We start from the raw sequence: 21,056 nt of genomic DNA, 5'->3' as shown, positions 1-21,056 counted from the left end.
TTCTGATGTATCAAATACTTATGTCATGCAATAAAATGCAAATTATTACATAAAAATCACTCAATGTGATTTTCTGGATTTTTGTTTTAGATTCCGTCACTCACAGTTGAAGAGTACCTATGATAAAAATTACAGACTTCTACATGCTTTGTAAGTGGGAAAACCTGCAAAATCGGCAGTGTATCAAATACTTGTTCTCCCCACTGTATATACATACATACATACATACAGTCGTGCTCAGATTTAATCATACCCCTGGTAAATATGATCAAAAATGGCTGTAAAAAATAAATCTGCATCGTTTATCCTTTTGATCTTTCATTCGAAAAATTGACAAAATCCTAACCTTTCATTTAAGTAAAAGAATTGAAAGTGGGGGGGAAATCACATTATGAAATAAATGTTTTTCTCCAAAACACATTGGCCACAATTATTGATACCCTTTTATTAAATATCTTTTTGCAAGATAACTGCTCTGAGTCTTCTTCTATAATGCCTGATGTGTTTGGAGAACACCTGACAAGAGATCAGAGACCATTCCTCCATACAGAATCTCTCCAGATCCTTCAGATTCCCAGATCCATGTTGGTGGTGCTTCTCTTCAGTTCACTCCACTCTTCAGGTCAGGGAACTGGGAAGGTCATGGCAGAAGCTTCATTTTGTGCTCCCTAACACATTTTTGTGTTGATTTTGATTTTTGTTTTGGATCGTTGTCCTGATGGAAGATCCAACCACGGCCCATTATTAGATTTCTAGCAGAAGGCGTCATATTGAAGTAAAATAATGTCAAATGTTTTTGAAATAAAAAGCCTGTTGAATTGCACTACTTGAAAAAAAAATAGGCATTGCATTAACCATGCTTGCATTTTAATGCATTGTATTTTTAGGGCTTGCATTTTTATGGGCTGAAATTCAACATAGTTGAATATTTAAGCTGTGAATATTTCAATTAAAAACATTTCAAACACATTTTCATTATTAAAAATTCAATAACCCATATTCACCTTTCATATTTCACTTCAAAATATTCAAACTGTTTAAAAATACAACCTATAATATTCAACAGGCAATTTTCGGTCCATTTTATTTCGCTTTGCAAAATTCGCTTCCACAAATTCGACAGTAAATTCAACGGAACTGCAGGAAAAGCAATAGACTACCGAGATACTCTCCATCTGCTGTTAGTCGACCTCACCAGCAGGTGGTGCAAAAGCGCGTGTTGTTGACGAAGACAGAGCAACAGTTAGAGCAAGCCATTCATTCATAAAATGAAAATGAGCTGTGTCAGTATATATGCGGAAAAGATGATAAAGACACAAAAGCTGTGTTTATGTTTCATTCAATAACTTGTTACTTTCCCTGTGTAGCATGTCATCAGCTTTCTCTACATGAACAGGATTATAATCGGTTTCCCTCAATATACCTCACACTCGAGGATTCCCCTTCTGTCGGGACAAAACGCTTAACGTAGTTTATGGACTAATACAGAGATATAAAAGACCAAACTTGCACCTTATTGGGGATGTAGGCTGTAGGCTACTATATATTGGCTAGACGGACTAAGAATAAGAACGTAACGTGCAAAGTTTAATGCTGAGCGTTTCGTGATATACTGGCATAAAATCAACACTTGATCAATACTAACACTTTCTCCTCTCTTTTCTCTCTCTCTCTACAGTATATATATATATATATAGTATAGGCTGCATGCCTACGTGTATTGCATTAGCTTAAACTGGGAAGAGTCATAGCACTTGCATATTGTTGTCCTCCTATTGTTAGTTTAACTGTAAATCGCTTTGGATAAAAGCGTCTGCTAAATAAATGACTAAATGTAGCCTAATAAATGTAAAATTGGCTTGACTTTGGACATTCGCACATTTAGGGACCGTCTCAAAAGTTGCATAAAACATTGGCATACACGTTTCTAACTTCAATAGCAAACTTTAATTTATTTGAATAAATATAAAAAATACAAAGGGTGCGCATTATGCCTGACACTACATGAACACTTTACAGTTGGTTTTATGACTGTAAGTCGTTCTATTCAAATGCTATTGAAGTTAGAAACGTGTATACCAAATAGTACACTTTAGAGACGGTCCCTAAATGTGCGAATGTCCAACGTCAATGCCAGTCTATCACTGGGGAAACGCTCAGCATTAAACTTTGCGCGTTATTCTGAGTCAATCTGCTTGCCTGCGAGTTTGGTCTTTTATATCACTGTAATTAGTCCATTAAGCTATACGTTAAGCGTTTTATATGTCCAGCAGGGGAATCCTTAAGTATTGAGGGAAACCCTAATAGCTTGCATGCAGCACATCGCCACAATATAAAGTTAAGGCAACTAAACAACCAAGAGAAATATATGTCAACCTCAAAAATGTAATATTGGATCTGTATATCCGCATCGGGGAATAACATTATAATCTTGTTCACGGTAGAGAAAGATGCTTGTAGGCTACACAGGGAGAGTAACCGTGAAGACACTGAATTTAACATAAAACCGCCGTCATAATAATCACAAATACACTTGCATTGCTGTTAAATGAGTTATATGAATGAATGGCTTGCTCTAACTGTTGCTCTGTCTTCGTCAACAACAAGCGCTTTTGCACCACCTGCTGGTGAGGTCGACTAACAGCAGATGGAGAGTATCTCGGTAGTCTATTGCTTTTCCTGCAGTTCCGTTGAATTTACTGTCGAATTTGAACCACTGAATTTGTGGAAGCGAATTTTGCAAAGCGAAATAAAATGGACCGAAAATTGCCTGTTGAATATTATAGGTTGTATTTTTAAACAGTTTGAATATTTTGGAAGTGAAATATGAAAGGTGAATATGGATTATTGAATTTTTAATAATGAAAATGTGTTTGAAATGTTTTTAATTGAAATATTCACAGCTTAAATATTCAACCATGCTGAATTTCAGCCCATAAAAATGCAAGCCCTAAAAATACAATGCATGAAAATGCAAGCATGATTAATGCAATGCCTATTTTTTTTCAAGTAGTGCAATTCAACAGGCTTTTTGTTTCAAAAACATTTGACATTATTTTACTTCCATAGCGTCAGGTTTTGATTTTTTATCTGTTGATATTTGATAGAATCCACGATGCCATGTATCTGAATAAGAAGTCCAGGACCTCCAGCAGAAAAATATGCCCACAACATTAAAGATCCAATGGTATATTAAATTGTACACATGGGGTACTTTTTATCCTTGTGTGCACCAAACCCATCTAGCGTGTTTGCTGCCAAAAAGCTCTTTTTTTAGTTTCATCTGACCAAAGAACCCTGTGCCGTTTGAAGTTCCAGTCGTGTCTGACAACTAAATATGCTGGAGTTTGTTTTTGGATGAGTGAGGAGCATTTTTCTTGAAAACCTCCCAAACAACATGTGGGGATGTAGGGGTTGTTTGTTTTTATTTATTTATTTTTTAATAGGCTTTCTGACCCCAAGACTCAACTAATCTCTGCAATTCTCCATCAGTGATTATTGAAGAGTCTTTGGCCATTCAAACTTCCATCCTCACCGTCCATTAAAGGAGAACTCCGGTCAATTTTAACATTGAGCTATTTTTTTTTGTAAATTTGGAGTGCTGTCAATACAGAGAACAACGACAAAAATCGGTGTTGCCTACACCGTGTTATCCTCTTTTTAAAATTTGCACCCTGTTGACTTCAATGGGGCAAGTTTTAAACCTGCTTTTAGCTTCTTAACATCCTTGATGTGTCATTACAAGTGCCCAGCCATGTGAGTGATTCCTTCTGAGTGATCACGGATGAATCTGGCTGCAGTAGATGTAAAAGATATTAATAAAAATTATGTTATTTCAGCCAGCGCACATACCTGTATTTTCTTCCTGTTTTCGGTCAAAGTCCATAGTAATCGATTGTCGAGTTCACACGCATAGGTTCAGTTACCTATGATCACGCGTGTGAACTCGACAATCGATTACTATGCACTTCGACCGAAAACAGGAAGAAAATACAGGTATGTGTGCTGGCTGAAATAACATCATTTTTATTAATATCTTTCACATCTATTGCAATCAGATTCACCTGTGATCACTCTGAAGGAATCACTCACATTAGCTGTGCACTTGTAATGACACATCAAGGATGTTAAGAGGCTAAAAGCAGGTTTAAAACTTGCCCCATTGAAGTCAACAGGGTGCAAATTTTAAAAAGTGGATAACTGTAATGTTTCCTGTCCTGTGTTTCCCTTGTCTTGTGTGCACTTTTGTTATTTCCTGTTCTGTGTCATGTTTTGTAGTCCTTTGTAGTTTTTCTTGCTTATTAGTTCTCCCAGGTGTTTCTAATTAGCCACACCCCCTTGTTATCTTGTTTAGCTTGTTTGTCTGTGTATTTAAACCTCTGTGCTTCAGTTGTTGGTTGTCGGTCGTTGTTTAATGTACTGTTACCTGTTCTTGTCCTGAGTTCCGTGTTCCGCCTGGATTACCTGTTTGTTTTATTAAATGTATGCTTGCACTTGGATTCTCTCTCTGCTTGATCCTTGCCTCAGCGTGACAGAACGACCGACCAAACGATGAATCTAGCAGCATTAAATGAGTCTCTTCACATCATGCCTGCAAAGCCTGAGTCTCTTCACGTCATGCCTGCAAAGCCTGAGTCTCTTCGCGTCATGCCTGATTTTCACAGTCTGACCCGGGAGTTTGCTGGACAGATCGCGGCCTTGGCCCTGGATAGCCTCGATCTGTTCCAGTACACCTGGGGATTTGTTCCTCTAGCTGCCTCTTGCTCTCTGGGTGACGAGGCAATTAAGGTGTGTTACCGGCTGGGGGCTAGGGAGGTTGACCCGAGGGAGCTCCCCGATCTCTCCGGTCTGGATTGGAGAGAGGCACTCTCCAGATGTCTGGAGAGCTTCCTCCCGTGGCACGCAAGGTCAACACCTGATCTTCACGTCCCGTCCAGTTCAGCCGCATCTTCGCCGCCGCTGGTCCCGTCAAGCTCAGAGCGCACTTCTGCTGATCCAGAGACTGTTCACGTCGCTTCTGCTGATCCAGAGACTGTTCACGTCGCTTCTGCTGATCCAGAGACTGTTCACGTCGCTTCTGCTGATCCAGAGCTTCACGCCAGTCCAGCCAAGCCTGCACTTCACGCCAGCCCAGAGTCTCCTTCGCCGCTGGTCCCACCCAGCTCAGAGTCCTCTTCATCGCTGGTTCCGCCCAGCTCAGAGCTCTCTTCGCCGCTGGTTCCGCCCAGCTCAGAGCCCTCTTCGCCGCTGGTTCCGCCCAGCTCAGAGCCCTCTTCGCCGCTGGTTCCGCCCAGCTCAGAGCTCTCTTCGCCGCTGGTTCCGCCCAGCTCAGAGCCCTCTTCGCCGCTGGTTCCGCCCAGCTCAGAGCCCTCTTCGCCGCTGGTTCCGCCCAGCTCAGAGCCCTCTTCGCCGCTGGTTCCGCCAGGCTCAGAGCCTTCTTCGCCGCTGGATCTGCCCAGCACAGAGCCCTCATCGCTGGATCTGCCCAGCACAGAGCTCTCATCGCTGCCCAGCACAGAGCTCTCATCGCTGCCCAGCACAGAGCCCTCATCGCTGGATCTGCCCAGCACAGAGCTCTCATCGCTGCCCAGCACAGAGCTCTCATCGCTGCCCAGCACAGAGCTCTCATCGCTGCCCAGCACAGAGCTCTCATCGCTGCCCAGCACAGAGCTCTCATCACTGCCCAGCTCAAAACCTTCTTCACCGCTGGTCCTGCCCAGCTCAGAGCCCTCTTCGCCGCTGGTCCTGCCCAGCTCAGAGCCCTCTTCGCCGCTGGTCCTGCCCAGCTCAGAGCCCTCTTCGCCGCTGGTCCTGCCCAGCTCAAAGCCCTCTTCGCTGCTGGTCCTGCCCAGCTCAAAGCCCTCTTCATCGCTGGTCCAGGACTCTTTACCGGGGAGCCTCCCCAAGAAAATTTTGGGGGGGGGCAATACACCTCCGGACCAGCCCGATCCGCCAGGACTGCCAGAGGGGTGGTCTCCTGTTCCGCCCTGGCCGCCTGAAGGGTCGTCTCCGCCCTGGCCGCCCAAAGGGTCATCTCCGCCCTGGCCGCCCAAAGGGTCGTCTCAGCCCTGGCCGCCCGAGGGGTCTTCTACGCCGTGGCCGCCCGAAGGGTCTTCACCGCCGTGGCCACCCGAAGGGTCTTCTCCGCCGTGGCCGCCCGAAGGGTCTTCACCGCCGTGGCCACCCGAAGGGTCTTCACCGCCGTGGCCGCCCGAGGGGTCTTCACCGCCGTGGTCGCCCGAGGGGTCTTCGGACAAGATGGTCTCCTCTGAGCCGGTGTCTGTTCCTGTGCCATGGTCGCCTGAAGGGTCGTCTCCTCCCTGGCCGCCTGAAGGGTCGCCTCCACCCTGGCCGCCTGCACCGCCTGCTCCGCCCTGGCCGCCTGCAACGCCTGCTCCGCCCTGGCCGCCTGCACAGCCTGCTCCGCTCTGGCCGCCTGCACAGCCTGCTCCGCTCTGGCCGCCTGCACAGCCTGCTCCGCCCTGGCCGCCTGCACAGCCTTCTTCGCTCTGGCTGCCTGCACAGCCTGCTCCGCCCTGGCCTTCTGCCCTGCCGGAGTTTTCAGGCCCTCTTCCGCTCCACGGGCCTGGCCCCCCGTCCAGCCCCCGGATCAGACCCACCACCCTCCTGGACTTTTTTTTTTCTCTTCTGAGGAGTGTCTGGAATCCACTCCTTAGGTGGGGGGCTATGTAATGTTTCCTGTCCTGTGTTTCCCTTGTCTTGTGTGCACTTTTGTTATTTCCTGTTCTGTGTCATGTTTTGTAGTCCTTTGTAGTTTTTCTTGCTTATTAGTTCTCCCAGGTGTTTCTAATTAGCCACACCCCCTTGTTATCTTGTTTAGCTTGTTTGTCTGTGTATTTAAACCTCTGTGCTTCAGTTGTTGGTTGTCGGTCGTTGTTTAATGTACTGTTACCTGTTCTTGTCCTGAGTTCCGTGTTCCGCCTGGATTACCTGTTTGTTTTATTAAATGTATGCTTGCACTTGGATTCTCTCTCTGCTTGATCCTTGCCTCAGCGTGACAATAACATGGTGTAGGCAACACCGATTTTTGTCGTTGTTCTCTGTATTGACAGCGCTCCAAATTTACAAAAAAATGAGCTCAATGTTAAAATTGACCGGAGTTCTCCTTTAAGACAATATAGACACACGTCCTCTTCCTGGCAGATTCGTAACATCTTTAGTTGATTATAACTTCTTAATTATTGCCCTGATGGTCAAAATGGGGATTTTCAATTCTTTAGCTATTTTCTTACAGACACTTCTATTTTGTGATGCTCAACAATCTTTTGCTGTAGAAAAAATATATTTATCAGAAATATATTCTTTGGTTTTACTCATTGTGATGGATGATTAAAGGGGTCATATAATGCCATTTTTGTACAAGCTAATATGATTCTTTAGGGTCTAAATTAAAAGTTTGTAATATACTTTAATTAAAAATTCTCATTAGTCATGTAAGAAACACTCATTTTACCTGGTCAAAAACAGCTCTGAAAACTAAAGGTTGCTCACAACATCAAAATGACTGCTGTGTTCATTATTACACCCAAGAACAGAACACCACAATCGCTTAGACGCCATTCTGCTCATAGACAGTGCTCCAACGTTTCAACAATGACCGCGCCGGTCCATCAATCGATCCTGTTAAGTGTGTATTATATTTGTGTATACTCACAATAAAAGCAAAGTGTTGTGCTTTTTGCCAAATAAAGAAAAATAAACATGATGCGAGTTCTGCTTTCTCTCTGTCAGTGAAGTCAATTCTGAAACGCGTCCGAAAATGAACCATAACTCAGCGAATACTCAGTCAAACAGGCATACAGACACACAGGCATGAAGCTTGAATTCTCTTCTTTTAAATGAAGTATTTTTTATAAAAAACAAATATTCTCTGTTTATGTAATCTGTATGAAAAGAGAGAGATGTCAGTCGTTCTCATCTCAGCTCATTATGTTTTAATCTGCCCCGCCCACGGAGAGTGCGCGCTATTCAAATGCAAATGAATGAGGTAATCCATGCAAACTGTGAACGCTCCCATATCAGCTCGAGAAAACACATCAAGTTTATTCAGATCTCACAGTCTCGCAGCGCTGTGAGGAATAATAATAATGGAAAATGTACCTCAGAAGTGCTGGTATTTCGAGGAGCAACAGATGGAATACTGTAGTAAGTTTTTTTCATTCTCAAGTGAATCGCGTCTCTGTGTGTGAATGAATGAACGGCAGAGATGCGCGCTGTTTATCGCATTTCTGTGTGTGAATGAATGATCCGCTTTTAGCAAACTATATTGCTATACAGACGTGAGTAAAAATCGACTGAAATATGTTGAAATAAAATGTATTTGTATAAGCAACGCATTAAACTGCAAATTAACATTTATATTCCTTATAATAAAAACGAAAGACCTATGTTACAGACATGAAAGACAACATTTCGTTGACTAGTTTTGGATAGATTATATATTTTTACTGTAAAATATCTGCCACCTCAAATAAGCTTTTGTTTGCCAATTTTTGCTAATATGTTAAATATAGCATGTTTTTTCAATGTAGGCTATATTCAAAGTAATGAATCCTTAACTTTGAAATATGTATGATAAAATGTATACTTTAATTTTTACAAAGAAAGATTACACTTGAAACAATTGTTGTTGTAATTGTAACCTTTTTAATAAAAAATATATATTTACAAGGTAGATGTAAACAAATTTTAAAAAGGTAAATATAAGCCTTTTCTTTAAATAATTTTTATTGTGTTTTATTATTGACAAATTTGGGGAGAGGATACATATTACAAAACTGAAAATACAGCATGAGAATTAACTACATAATTACTAGACATGTTTTCCTTGGATATTATACAATTTGCAAGCACAATTTGTGAAAAAAAAAAAAAAAAAAATTGAGATGCTTCCAACTGTGAACCAATGCTCTTGCATTCTTTCTTGTGGCTCAGTCACACACCTGAATGAATGGCTCATTAAGTATGTGGGCCCCATTGTCTCCTCAGGTGTGAACCACTAAATATGCATGATGGTGTTGGATCGTTGACGCCCTTTGCGCATATTGCCTTTCCAAACAAAAAGTGTTTGACAAGATTTAAATCAATGTATTGTTTTATGTGAATGATTAGGCAGGATGATTTTCACATCATTTTGAAGAAAAAACTCTAGGCAACGACACATATTTAGTATGTGTTTTGTGGCCTTATTTCAGAAACTTTAGTTTTTAGTTTTTTCAATAACCATGCATGTACATGTACATGCATGGTTATTGAAAAAACTAAAAACTAAAGGTTGCTCACATATTATGGTAGCCCTGTTTGTGCTAAATAGAGTGTAATTACACCTTTGTCAGGGCATGTCAGAACATCTCAAGGACCCCAAAAACCCCTTAGACCCCAGAGGGTTAAATGTACATGTAATTGAGTGATTGTAATCAAGGTATTAATCAATATTTTTCCTTCTCAACATCACACGAGTTGAATGACTTCTCCAGGCTTGTGAGATTTTACTGTGTTATAGAAGTTACCAGTGTGATTACTGAAATGTTCTATTCAGGTATTTTCATGTATCTAATGTCTGTATTTGATATCTGAATGCAGTAACAGTGCTTGCTTATTTAGCCTGGCTTCCAGAAATTAAATATGGAAAGATGTCTTGTTTGAGAAAGGTCTTCAACATGTGTCAATACATCAATCTGCTTTTCTGGGGTACCCTGACAACTAGGTCACAAGGGTTATTGGAACCAATAGTTTGAGTGACCATTTCTTAGTTAAAGCTTTACTTTACTGCGTTGACTAATGTGGCCTTTTCTTGAGAACTGTGTTATATTAAAGTGTCCTCTCCTTGAGAGAAAGAACGTATTATCTTGATGTTTTGAGAAGACTCTCCTGTATATAGTTAGAGACTGGCCAAATGCAACTTTGGAAAAGCTGTGTGTCAGTGTGTGTGTTGGTCTTTTTGGTTACAGGTTAAGAAACCACTGGCATTATTCGAGATTGACTGAGTTGTTGTTCTGGACAGGCTGGCACCCAGCAACCCAAATCTGTGACCTGGAAGGTCACGATGTGCCTAAATTCAGGGTCCGAGTGTCAGCTGCATAATCAATGGAGATATGCTTCAGTCTATCTGTATGTGTGGAAAATTACTATGTTTATCTAGCCGATTAGAATCATTCAACCTGAAACAAGAATGTAGCTTAAACCTTGGTGAAGGGTATAATTGCTGTGATCTTTGTAACTGTAAGTAGGGCGGCCTACAAACTCCTTGTGAGTCTTGAAGCTGACTTCTGCTGATGAAACTGCAAACTATCTTCAGTAAATCTTTTCTTTATTATAAGTCTGACTCTTGTCTTAATCATTTCTGGTTCTGGGTCTTTGACTGCAAATCCCTGTACAATACATACATATATATATATATATATATATATATATATATATATATATATATATATATATATATATGTATGTATGTATGTATTGTACATTATATATATATATATATATATATATATATATATATATATATATATATATATATAATGATATTAATGGCTGATTCTGAGAAATTCTAACGTGAATATGATGCTGAGCTAGAAGTCTTCTAAGAACCTTTAAGTTTGTGCCAGGCTGCAGCCTTGTCTTTCCATTCATCAAAGGTCCTTAAACTGGTTCTCTTATCAAGACAACTTCAGCAAAGATCAACTGGTTACATGCTCTGGGTAGTAAAGGGTGTCCAACCCAATACAAGCAGTGTATACCTAATAAAGTGGCTGGTGAGTGTATATGCTCCTAGTTTATGGACTGCAAAATTCACAAGACGTTAAACATGTTAAAGGTCCCAAAAGCACCCAGATCTTAAATAAAGATAAATAAATTAATAAATAATAATCCTTAAGAAAACAATAGGGACGATGGCACCTTCAGTGCTTGGGCCCTAATAATTTATACACACTTGCCTTTGTACACCTTCAGCTTGCTCCTTAGTAAATCCTTTTGTTAAATCTGCAGTGGAGTCCTCTTTCTGTGCCTCATGTTGGGTTTGGGATCCAGGGTCTGTTCCATTTGATGACTTCCTGCAGTATGCAGTGCTTTTCCCTGCCGAAGTACCATTCCTCAGCAAGGCTTCCAACAACACTGCCAACAAAACACAACTAGGCTAAATAGCAGATTTGACTGCAGGGTTTTTCCTGCATAGACAATTGAGGCGGCCGCCTCCGTCAAATTTCGTGCCGCCTCCGCCTCTCGACAAAACTCGGACAGACAGTCACGTGCTCATATACACTTTTTCCACCGTGACGGTTCTGTTGCGGTTCCCGCTTGTGTCCATAGTGCTGCACGGATCATAATCCGCGGGTCGAGCGGGCCAAGTAATAACAACATTCCATTCAATCAAGGGTGGAAGACAGATAAATCATTATAATGTGTTGAGTGTAATAAAGACACGGAACTCCCATCATGGTAACTTACCTAATGTACGGACGGTAACAGCGCTGTTGAGGTTCGCGCCGTTATTTATAACATATTAATTATAGTTAAAAAACAATAACGTTATATAGGCTATAGTGCTGGGCGGTTTGACCAAAAATCAACATCACGGTTTTTTTCTAAATTATACCGGTTTCACGGTTTTTACCGTTTTTTTTTGTTTTTTTTTCAAGCATGATGGGTGTTAACCACATTTTCTACTGAGTGAGAGAGGAAATACTGCAGTAGATTTACTTATAATGCCCTATTTTATTGTCATGAGTGAATATTATAGAAAAAATCCACACTAATATTAATAATACAGGTTTGCAAGGCTGTTTACAAAGAGGTGCCAGCAGGACGCGCTTTAGGAGCGGCAGAAACAGTGGTTTCCCCGGTAACGGCTGTACACAAAGCAGCAACGCTCATAAACACTGCTTTATCAGGAAAGATAAAGAAAGATTCAATCGTAATACCAAAGAAACTTTTCTAAAGACCGTCAGTTCACTTCAGATACGTTAATACAGTATAAAAACACGCGCGCCGCGAGAAAAAAGACACTCTCACCCCCACACGTCTCGTGCCCATTCTAGTCAATACTTGTGTTTCAGATCGAAGCTTCCCAGAAGCGGCTCTCTGCGCCGCTTCGCTAAATATAGGCGCCTAGTCTATTTTGACGCACCGCGTGGAGGACGGAATAAAACCTTGTCGCAGCTGTAATGCGCCGCAGACGTGTGTTGTAAATGAGGGGTGAGACTGTGTCGCGCTGCGCCGCGTTCCGATTAAAGCGACATACACCGGTATTGCGGTATATTAAAATTTCATATCGTAACAAAAATAAACACCGGTATTCGGTATGAACCGGTAAACCGCCCAGCACTAATAGGCTACACACGACCAGAGTGCTGTTTTCCTGAATGCCATCACGATTGAAACCGAGATATTGATTTCATAACAGTTCAATAAACAAATAGTTAAAATTAAGTTACTTACATTTTTAGACGCAATGACTGTTTTTGTTCTGTTTCAGCAGCGAAAATAGTTCCAAACAATAGAACCATAGCACATCTCACAGTAACACGCATCTATGATTCATTACTGAATGATTCAGCGTTTTGAACTAATCACTCGAGTCAATGATTCAATTACCCATTATTAAACCGCCTCATTCTGAATAAATCAGCCGTTTGAACGAATCGTTTAAATGAATGACTCAATGACTCGCTCATTAAGACGGCCGCCTGCCGCCTCCTACTGGCGGTTTAGTTTCATAAAGTAGCATTCTTTTCAACATTCCTTATTTGTATATTCAAAAAATATTTAAAACAATCTCATAATCTCATTTAATACAGTTATAATTTTTCAATGTAAATTATTTAATTTGATTGGTAACAGCCTAGTGTCTTATTATTTTAATTGAATGTATTGATAAAATGTAAGAATTTGAAATGAAATTTAGAGGATACATTAAATAAAATTAGGGGAAAATGCTCTTTATAAAGGTACAAAAATTATTCCGATAAGAGTGTTTTCAAAAATGAAACATTGACAATTTAAGTTTAAAGGGAGTAAAGCCTCTGTTTAGGCTATAAAGGAAATGTAATTTTGCCAAAAGAAGAACTTTTAATTTAAATAAATGTTAATTTTAAATCAGCCTACTTCAGTGTGATATGTTACCATATTATCATGCTTAATTGAATAATTGTAATGTGATGATCAGATGCAGATATCTAAATCAAAGAATATGGGTGGTTGGCAGGTGGATTATTATTTATTTTTAACAACAGATTCGAGTGACTCAAAGTGCACCAGATTAAGGAATTTATCTTTAAAATGTACAAAATTTTCTCCTGGGGGGGCATGCCCCCGGACCCCCCTAGTGTTACGATTTTACCACCTCCGTCCCATTTTGAGCCAGGAAAAACCCTGGACTGGGAAATTCAATTCCAATTTATGAATTAAAGCTGCAAGCAGCATTTATCAGGGTTCAAGCTATTAAGGCCTTTAAGGTTTTTAAGCACAAAAGCATCAAAAGTTATTAAGTTTTATTTAGCAAGTTTGTAACCACTGACATAATAGATGGAAAACACCATTTAGAGCCAATACAGGCAATGTACCATAGGAAATATATGGTTTTAAAGCTTTTTAACAGTTATAGCGCCACCTTTGGTCCGATCTCCATACAATTTGCCATGCTTGTTAATGATGTCATGACACATATGCTCACCAATTTCTGTGAAGTTCTGAGTTTTCATTTAGGATTTATAGGCTTTTTAGTGTATTTTGCCATGCCCCTTTTCTAAATGACCACATTACAGCCAGCCAAATGCAAAAGTTAAACTTTTTTTTGATAATTATTGATCTAGAGTGTCCATATTATTGTCCTAGACTGGTCTGGTTCCGATCGGGCGAAAAAACCTTGGACTAGTTCGCAAAAGTAGGTTTTAAATATATTCATGAATAATTAATGAACAGTTTGATTGACAGCAATGGTTCTTGAGGCAAAGTTGTTCAGGATGAGGAGATCTATCAAATGATATGCATATTGTGTGGATATTTGTAACACTACGTGATTACAGAGCCGTAAACCTCGTTAGCGCCAACTAGTGGCCAATTTATTTCAAAATTCTTACAGACCTCTAGGGCCATGAGCCGAACATGCCCATTGAGTTTCGTTCCGGTCGACCTCCGTTAACCTTGTCTAATAGGTGCTCAAACTTCATTGGCCGATGGCGGCCATGTTTTTTGAGATACGCCAATGTCCTCATAGATAAACATGGCACCTTGGACCAAGACACTGCATACCAATTTTCAAGTCAATCGGACTAACGGTCAGGTGGTTATAGCCTGTTTTATGTTTTTTTCATGTTATAGCGCCACCATGAGGCCAATCGTCGCGATTTTTTTACTGTGACCCCAGATTGAACTCTTACACATGTGTACAAAGTTTGGTGAAGATACCTCATTTACTTCGGGAGTTATAGCCATTTTAGTAAAATAGGTCCCTCCCACAACATACGTTTTGCCGCACCTTAGCGACCGTGAATCGAAATTTCAACTTTTTTTTTGATAATTATTGATATTCAGACTCCAGAGAACATTTCTGCACTGGTTTGGTTCCAATCGGGCAAAAAACCAGGGACTAGTTCGCAAAAGTAGGTTTTTGACAAAATTCAAAATGGCGGAAAATCTATCATGGCGGAAATGAAATCGGAGATAAACGTTTTGTTCGTCAGGCATCCAGCTTTCCAATGATATAAGACACTTGAGTCTGAGACATACGGTCTAGGAGTTATGAGCAGTTTCGCGCTTTTGGTTGTTATAGCGCCACCTATGGGCCAATCGGGGTCATAATCTCTGAACCTTTCCTCGATTTTTGTACTACCATCTGGCAAAGTTTCAAAGTTCCAGCTCTTACGGTTTGGGCTGCACGATGCGTTTTACGGCAGAATAATAATAATAATTAAAGCTGCAAGCAGCATTTATCGGGGTTCAAGCATTTAAGGCCTTTAGGCACATAAGCATTTAAGACATTAAGATTTATTTAGAAAGCTTTTAACCACTGAAATAATAGATGGAAAAGTCCATTTACAGCCAATACAGGCAATTTACCATAGGAAATATGTGTTTTTTAAAGCTTTTTAACAGTTATAGCACCATCTATAGTCCGATCTCCATGAAATTTTGCATGCTTGTTAATGATGTTATGGCACATAAGCTCACCAATTTTCGTGAAGTTCTGAGTTTTTGTTTAGGATTTATAGGCTTTTGAGTGCATTTTGCCACGCCCATTTTCTTTATGACCCAATATACCCATGCGAAAAATGCAAAAGTTCAACTTTTTTTTTGATAATTATTGATCTTGAGAGTCCATAGAATTGTCCTAGACTCGTTTGGTTCTGATCGGGCGAAAAACCTAGGACTAGTTCGCAAAAGTAGGTTTTTAACATAATTACGAATATTTAATGAACGGTTTGATTGACAGCAATGGTTCTTGAGGCAAAGTTGTTCAACAAGAGGAGATCTATCAAATGGTATGCATTTTGTGACAATAAGTGTAACACCACGTGATTACAGAGCCATAAAACTCGTTAGCGCCAACTAGTGGCCGATTTCTTTTAAAATTCTTACAGACCTCTAGGGCCATGAGTCGAACATGCCCACCGAGTTTCGTTCCGATAGGCCTCCGTTAACCTTGTCTAATAGGTGCTCAAACTTCATTGGCCGATGGCGGCCATGTTTTTTGAGATACACCAATGTCCTCATAGACATACATGGCACCTTGGACCAAGACACTGCATACCAATTTTCAAGTCAATCGGACTAACGGTCAGGTGGTTATAGCCTGTTTTATGTTTTTTTCATGTTATAGCGCCACCATGTGACCAATCGCCGCGATTTTTTTACCGTGACCTCATATTGACGTCTTACACATGTGTACCAGGTTTGGTTAAAATACCTCTTTTACTTCTGGAGTTATAGCCATTTTAGTAAAATAGGCTCCTCCCACAACGTTAATTTTGCACCCCCTAGCGACCGTGAATCGAAATTTCAACTTTTTTTTGATAATTATTGATATTCAGACTCCAGAGAACAATTCTGCACTGGTTTGGTTCCGATCGGGCAAAAAACCAGGGACTAGTTCGCAAAAGTAGATTTTCGACAAAATTCAAAATGGCGGAAAATCTATCATGGCGGAAATAAAATCGGAGATATACGTTTTGTTCGTCAGGCGTCCAGCTTTCCAATGATATAAGACACTTGAGTCTATGACTTACGGTCTAGGAGTTATGAGCAGTTTCGCGCTTTTGGTTGCTATAGCGCCACCTATGGGCCAATCGGGGTCATAATTTGATAACCTCTCCTCGATTTTTGTACTACCATATGGCAAAGTTTCAAAGCTCTAGCCCTTACGGTTTGGGCTGCACGATGCGTTTTACGGCAGAATAATAATAATAATAATAATAATAAAAATCAGCACAATTACAATAGGGTTTCAGCACTTCGTGCTTGAACCCCTAATAATAATAATTAAAGCTGCAAGCAGCATTTAGCGGGGTTCAAGCATTTAGGGTCTTTAAGCACATAAGGCAGTTTAGTGAGTTGTCTGAGTTTTTGTTTAGGATTTACAGGCTTTTGAGTGTTTTTTGCCATACCCATTTTCTAAATGATCCTGTTATGGCTACCCAATGGGTAAAGTTAAAGTTTTTTATATAATTAATAATCTAGAGCTTCCAGAGAATTGTACTGCACTGGTATATTTCCGATCGGGCGAAAAACCTAGGACTAGTTCGCAAAAGTAGGTTTTTAACATAATAGCAAGTATTTAATGAACAAATTGATTGACAGCAGTAGTTCTTGAGGCAAAGTTGTTCAGTATGAGGAGATCTATCAAATGATATGCATCACGTGATTACATAGCCGTAAAACCTGTTAGCGTCAACTAGTGGCTGATTTTTCAAAATTCTTACAGACCTCTAGGGCCACGAGTCGAACATGCCCATCGAGTTTCGTTCTGATCGGCCTCCGTTAAGAGCAAACTAACAGCTTTGAATTAAAATGGTGAGGTATCCTGTTGTAAACATCAACCATGCCTGTTGACAGTTTTGTGGGAAGGGAATGAAAAGTTCTCAAATCCACAGCACAGCCTCAGACATAACATTTATATCCATGATCTGCCATTTTCACTATTGTCCTTGCTTGCTTCTTCACAATACCTGCAGATCTTCTGATGATTCGGCTGTGCAGGTCCACATTAACACTGCCTGGCCTAGAACATGGACTGGAAAATGCAAATTTGGGGGGTATAAATATTAATGATCCTGACTCCAACGTCACAGTCGGTGTTATGGTGGGATTCAGTCATTTTTCAGCGGTCTTTTGCAAACAGGAGATTTACACAAGAAGGAGGAAACAATGGTGTTTGAGGCTCACGGTATGTCAGTTCCATGTCCAGAACTCTTATCATTCAACTATGCCAAGATAAATACAGTTTTCAATTGTATGGCACCTTTAAAATAGATGATTAGTAATATAATGCTTACTTGGAGTCTGAAATGGCTTTAACAAAAGAAGAAAAATATTCTTAGATTTCTGTTCATTCTAATCATGTACAAATAAAGTAGCACAGTAAGATTACATTTATTTGAATGCATTAGTGAGTGTGTGATTGTGCTGTGTGTGCAGCGTGTCAATACTAAAAGTGAAGGTGTAGTTGATATCTTTGGTGATAATATCTGTAGTAATCATAAAAAAAAACACTTAAGAAATAAAGAATTAAAATTACAAATAATATTCTATTAAGATATGAGTTACAATAACATGATTTGCAATAGTAATAATATCAATAATATATGCACAATACACACAGATTAGACTATCAGGTCTGTGTTTTACAAAAACATTAGTATTGCAGCCAGTGTGAGTCTGTGGGATTTATAAACAGACAAAATATGATTTGAAATGTTATTTTAATGATTTTATTAAGTTTAAACAATATTTCAAATGGAAAAAAAAATTAAAAATAATATTTTAGTGAGCAGAATGAACCAATGAGTGTTCTTCTTCTGGTGGTTAAAATGTAAATGAAAACAATAATACTTAAACAATAATACTTAATACACTAACCATGCTTGAACACACACATGCACACACATTTTGTTGTAGATGGAGATATTTAAAATAAAAGATAGGTAACAAAATGATAATTGCAAATCTCCTCTGTATAACACCATTTTCAGATTTCAAATTAATCACTGAGAGGCAGAATTGTTCAAACTGAGAGCTCAGTAAAAATGAAGTGATAAACTTTGACAAAACATGACTGTGTTATAATAGGTGATTTTCATGCAAGTAATTTGATATAGTCCAAAAACTAATGCAAAAGCACAGATGAAAATATTTTAAGTAGAATGTCCTGCAGAGGGCAGTAGAAGACCACTAATTGACTCACTTTCATTTGAAAGACTTTTTTATCCACCAGTAAAACAAAGCAGTTTCTTCATGTTCTTTCCATTAAGCATGCTTACACACACACACAGACACACACACACAAACCCACACACACACACACACACACACACACACACACAAAGACAAATATGTTTTCAATGTTTTTAGGATGTGATATTGTGAAAATATCTTCATCTCCTCATCTTGAACAACTTTGCCTCAAGAATCACTAATGTCAATCAAACTGTTCATAATCATAATAAAAAAAATAAAATATATACAAATATCATAATAATAAAAAAAACATCATAATAAAAAAGATTGCTTCTTAAAGCATTTGTTTATTTCCAATACTGAAGCGAATTAAAAGATCATGCGTAATCCTGCTGCTCCCTCTAGTGGACAACAGTGGTATTATAGCTTACATTTTACAGTTGAAGTGTTTGAATGAATGGGAATTTGTTTTTTTACTTATATCTCAGGAACCAAAAGGCGAAAAATTCTGAAACTCAGAGCATAGATAGTGCTTGAGGAGCCCTGTTGAATGAGACCATCAATGTGTTTTTGGGCGATTGGGGCTGGGAGTTATGACTGTTATAAGGCATATCTGTTCGGGCTATTATCTCTGGAATGCCCAGGGCAAATAACACCACATTTGAATCGAAGCTAGCCAAGGACGCGCCCTTTCCAACGAGCTCTCACACAATGTTCGGGGTGGTCTGGGTCGGGAGTAATGGCCGTTCAAAATCGGGGGTCCCGCGGATTCGCGATGCGCGGGGGGCGCGCTCCCGAGGCCCGCGACGACACGTTTCGATCAAGAGCCCGGAGAGGTCCTCACCATCAAAATTTGAGCGCGCAACGACTTTCCGTTTTCGAGTTATGAATGGATTTGTATTCGGGGGCGTGGCTTAAATGCCGTTATACTTTCGTTTCATTTCATTCATTTACTTTCGTCCATTTCCATATCTCAGTGTAACACAATTGTCAATAGTAATACTCAATAGATGAGTTTTGACAAAATGTGATTGTAAATGTTAAAATAATGATTTTAAAAAGTCTAAATATGAATTTTATAACAATATTAGGGAGTAGTATGATGAAATGACAGCAGGGGGCAGTAAAATACCACTTATTGGCTTAATATGTCATTATATTCATATAAAATCACCTTTTGAAGAAGTTAAACTTTTTTTCTGATAATTATTGATCTAGAGAGTTCAGAGAATTGTGCTGCACTGGTTTTGAACATTATGATATGAACATTATATGATAAAAGATAGAAGACATCATTTACAGCAAATACAGGCAATTTACCATAGGAAATATATGGTTTTAAAGCGTTTTAACAGTTATAGCGCCAACTATCGTCCGATCTCCATAGAATTTTTCATGCTTGTTAATGATGTTATGTCACATATGCTGACCAATTTTTGTGAAGTTCTGAGTTTTTATTTAGGATTTATAGGCTTTTTAATGTATTTTGACACGCCCGTTTTATAAATGACCCTATTACAGCCATCCAAATGCAAAAGTTCAACTTTTTTTTGATAATTATTGATCTAGAGAGTCCAGAGAATTGTCCTACACTGGTCTGGTTCCGATCGGGCAAAAAACCTAGGACTAGTTCGCAAAAGTAGGTTTTTAACATATTAATGAATAATTAATGAACAGTTTGATTGACAGCAATGGTTCTTGAGGCAAAGTTGTTCAGGATGAGGAGATCTATCAAATGATATGCATATTGTGTGGATATTTGTAACACCACGTGATTACAGAGCCGTAAAACTCGTTAGCGCCAACTAGTGGCCGATTTCTTTCAAAATTCTTACAGACCTTTAGGGCCATGAGCCGAACATGCCCATTGAGTTTCGTTCCGATCGGCCTCCGTTAACCTTGTCTAATAGGTGCTCAAACTTCGTTGGCCGATGGCGGCCATGTTTTTTGAGATACGCCAATGTCCTCATACACATACATGGCACCTTGGACCAAGACACTGCATACCAATTTTCAAGTCAATCGGACTAACGGTCAGGTGGTTATAGCCTGTTTTATGTTTTTTTCATTTTATAGCGCCACCATGAGGCCAATCGTCGCGATTTTTTTACTGTGACCCCAGAGTAAGCTCATACACATGTGTACCCAGTTTGGTGAAGATACCTCATTTACATCGGGAGTTATAGCCATTTTAGTAAAATAGGCCCCTCCCACAACGTACGTTTTGGCGCCCCTTAGCGACCGTGAATCGAAATTTCCACTTTTTTTCGATAATTATTGATATTCAGTCTCCAGAGAACATTTCTGCACTAGTTTGGTTCCAATCGGGCAAAAAACCAGGGACTAGTTCGCAAAAGTAGATTTTTGACAAAATTCAAAATGGCGGAAAATCTATCATGGCGGAAATGAAATCGGAGATATACGTTTTGTTCGTCAGGCGTCCAGCTTTCCAATGATATAAGACACTTGAGTCTACGCCATACGGTCTAGGAGTTATGAGCAGTTTCGCGCTTTTGGTTGTTATAGCGCCACCTATGGGCCAATCGGGGTCATAATCTCTGAACCTTTCCTCGATTTTTGTACTACCATCTGTCAAAGTTTCAAAGTTCCAGCTCTTACGGTTTGGGCTGCACGATGCGTTTTAC

The 21,056-nt window shown here is 39.8% G+C and overlaps 1 protein-coding gene across 1 annotated transcript in view; it reads right to left on the bottom strand.

Moving 5' to 3' along the window:
- The window catches only part of dnajb14 (DnaJ heat shock protein family (Hsp40) member B14), a 293,393-nt gene that overhangs the window by 35,492 nt on the left and 236,845 nt on the right, over positions 1-21,056 (bottom strand). Inside the window, exon 2 of the mRNA XM_081394623.1 lies at positions 10,959-11,136. Within this exon, the coding sequence (XP_081250749.1) occupies positions 10,959-11,136 (178 nt within the window). The remainder of the gene's footprint in view (positions 1-10,958; positions 11,137-21,056) is intronic.

This window comes from Scardinius erythrophthalmus (genome assembly GCF_964197995.2).
Source record: "Scardinius erythrophthalmus genome assembly, contig: HAP1_SCAFFOLD_56, whole genome shotgun sequence".
NCBI lineage: Eukaryota > Metazoa > Chordata > Actinopteri > Cypriniformes > Leuciscidae > Scardinius > Scardinius erythrophthalmus.
The sequence above is the reverse complement of the archived record's forward strand: the minus strand, read 5'-3'. Positions and strand labels throughout refer to the sequence as shown.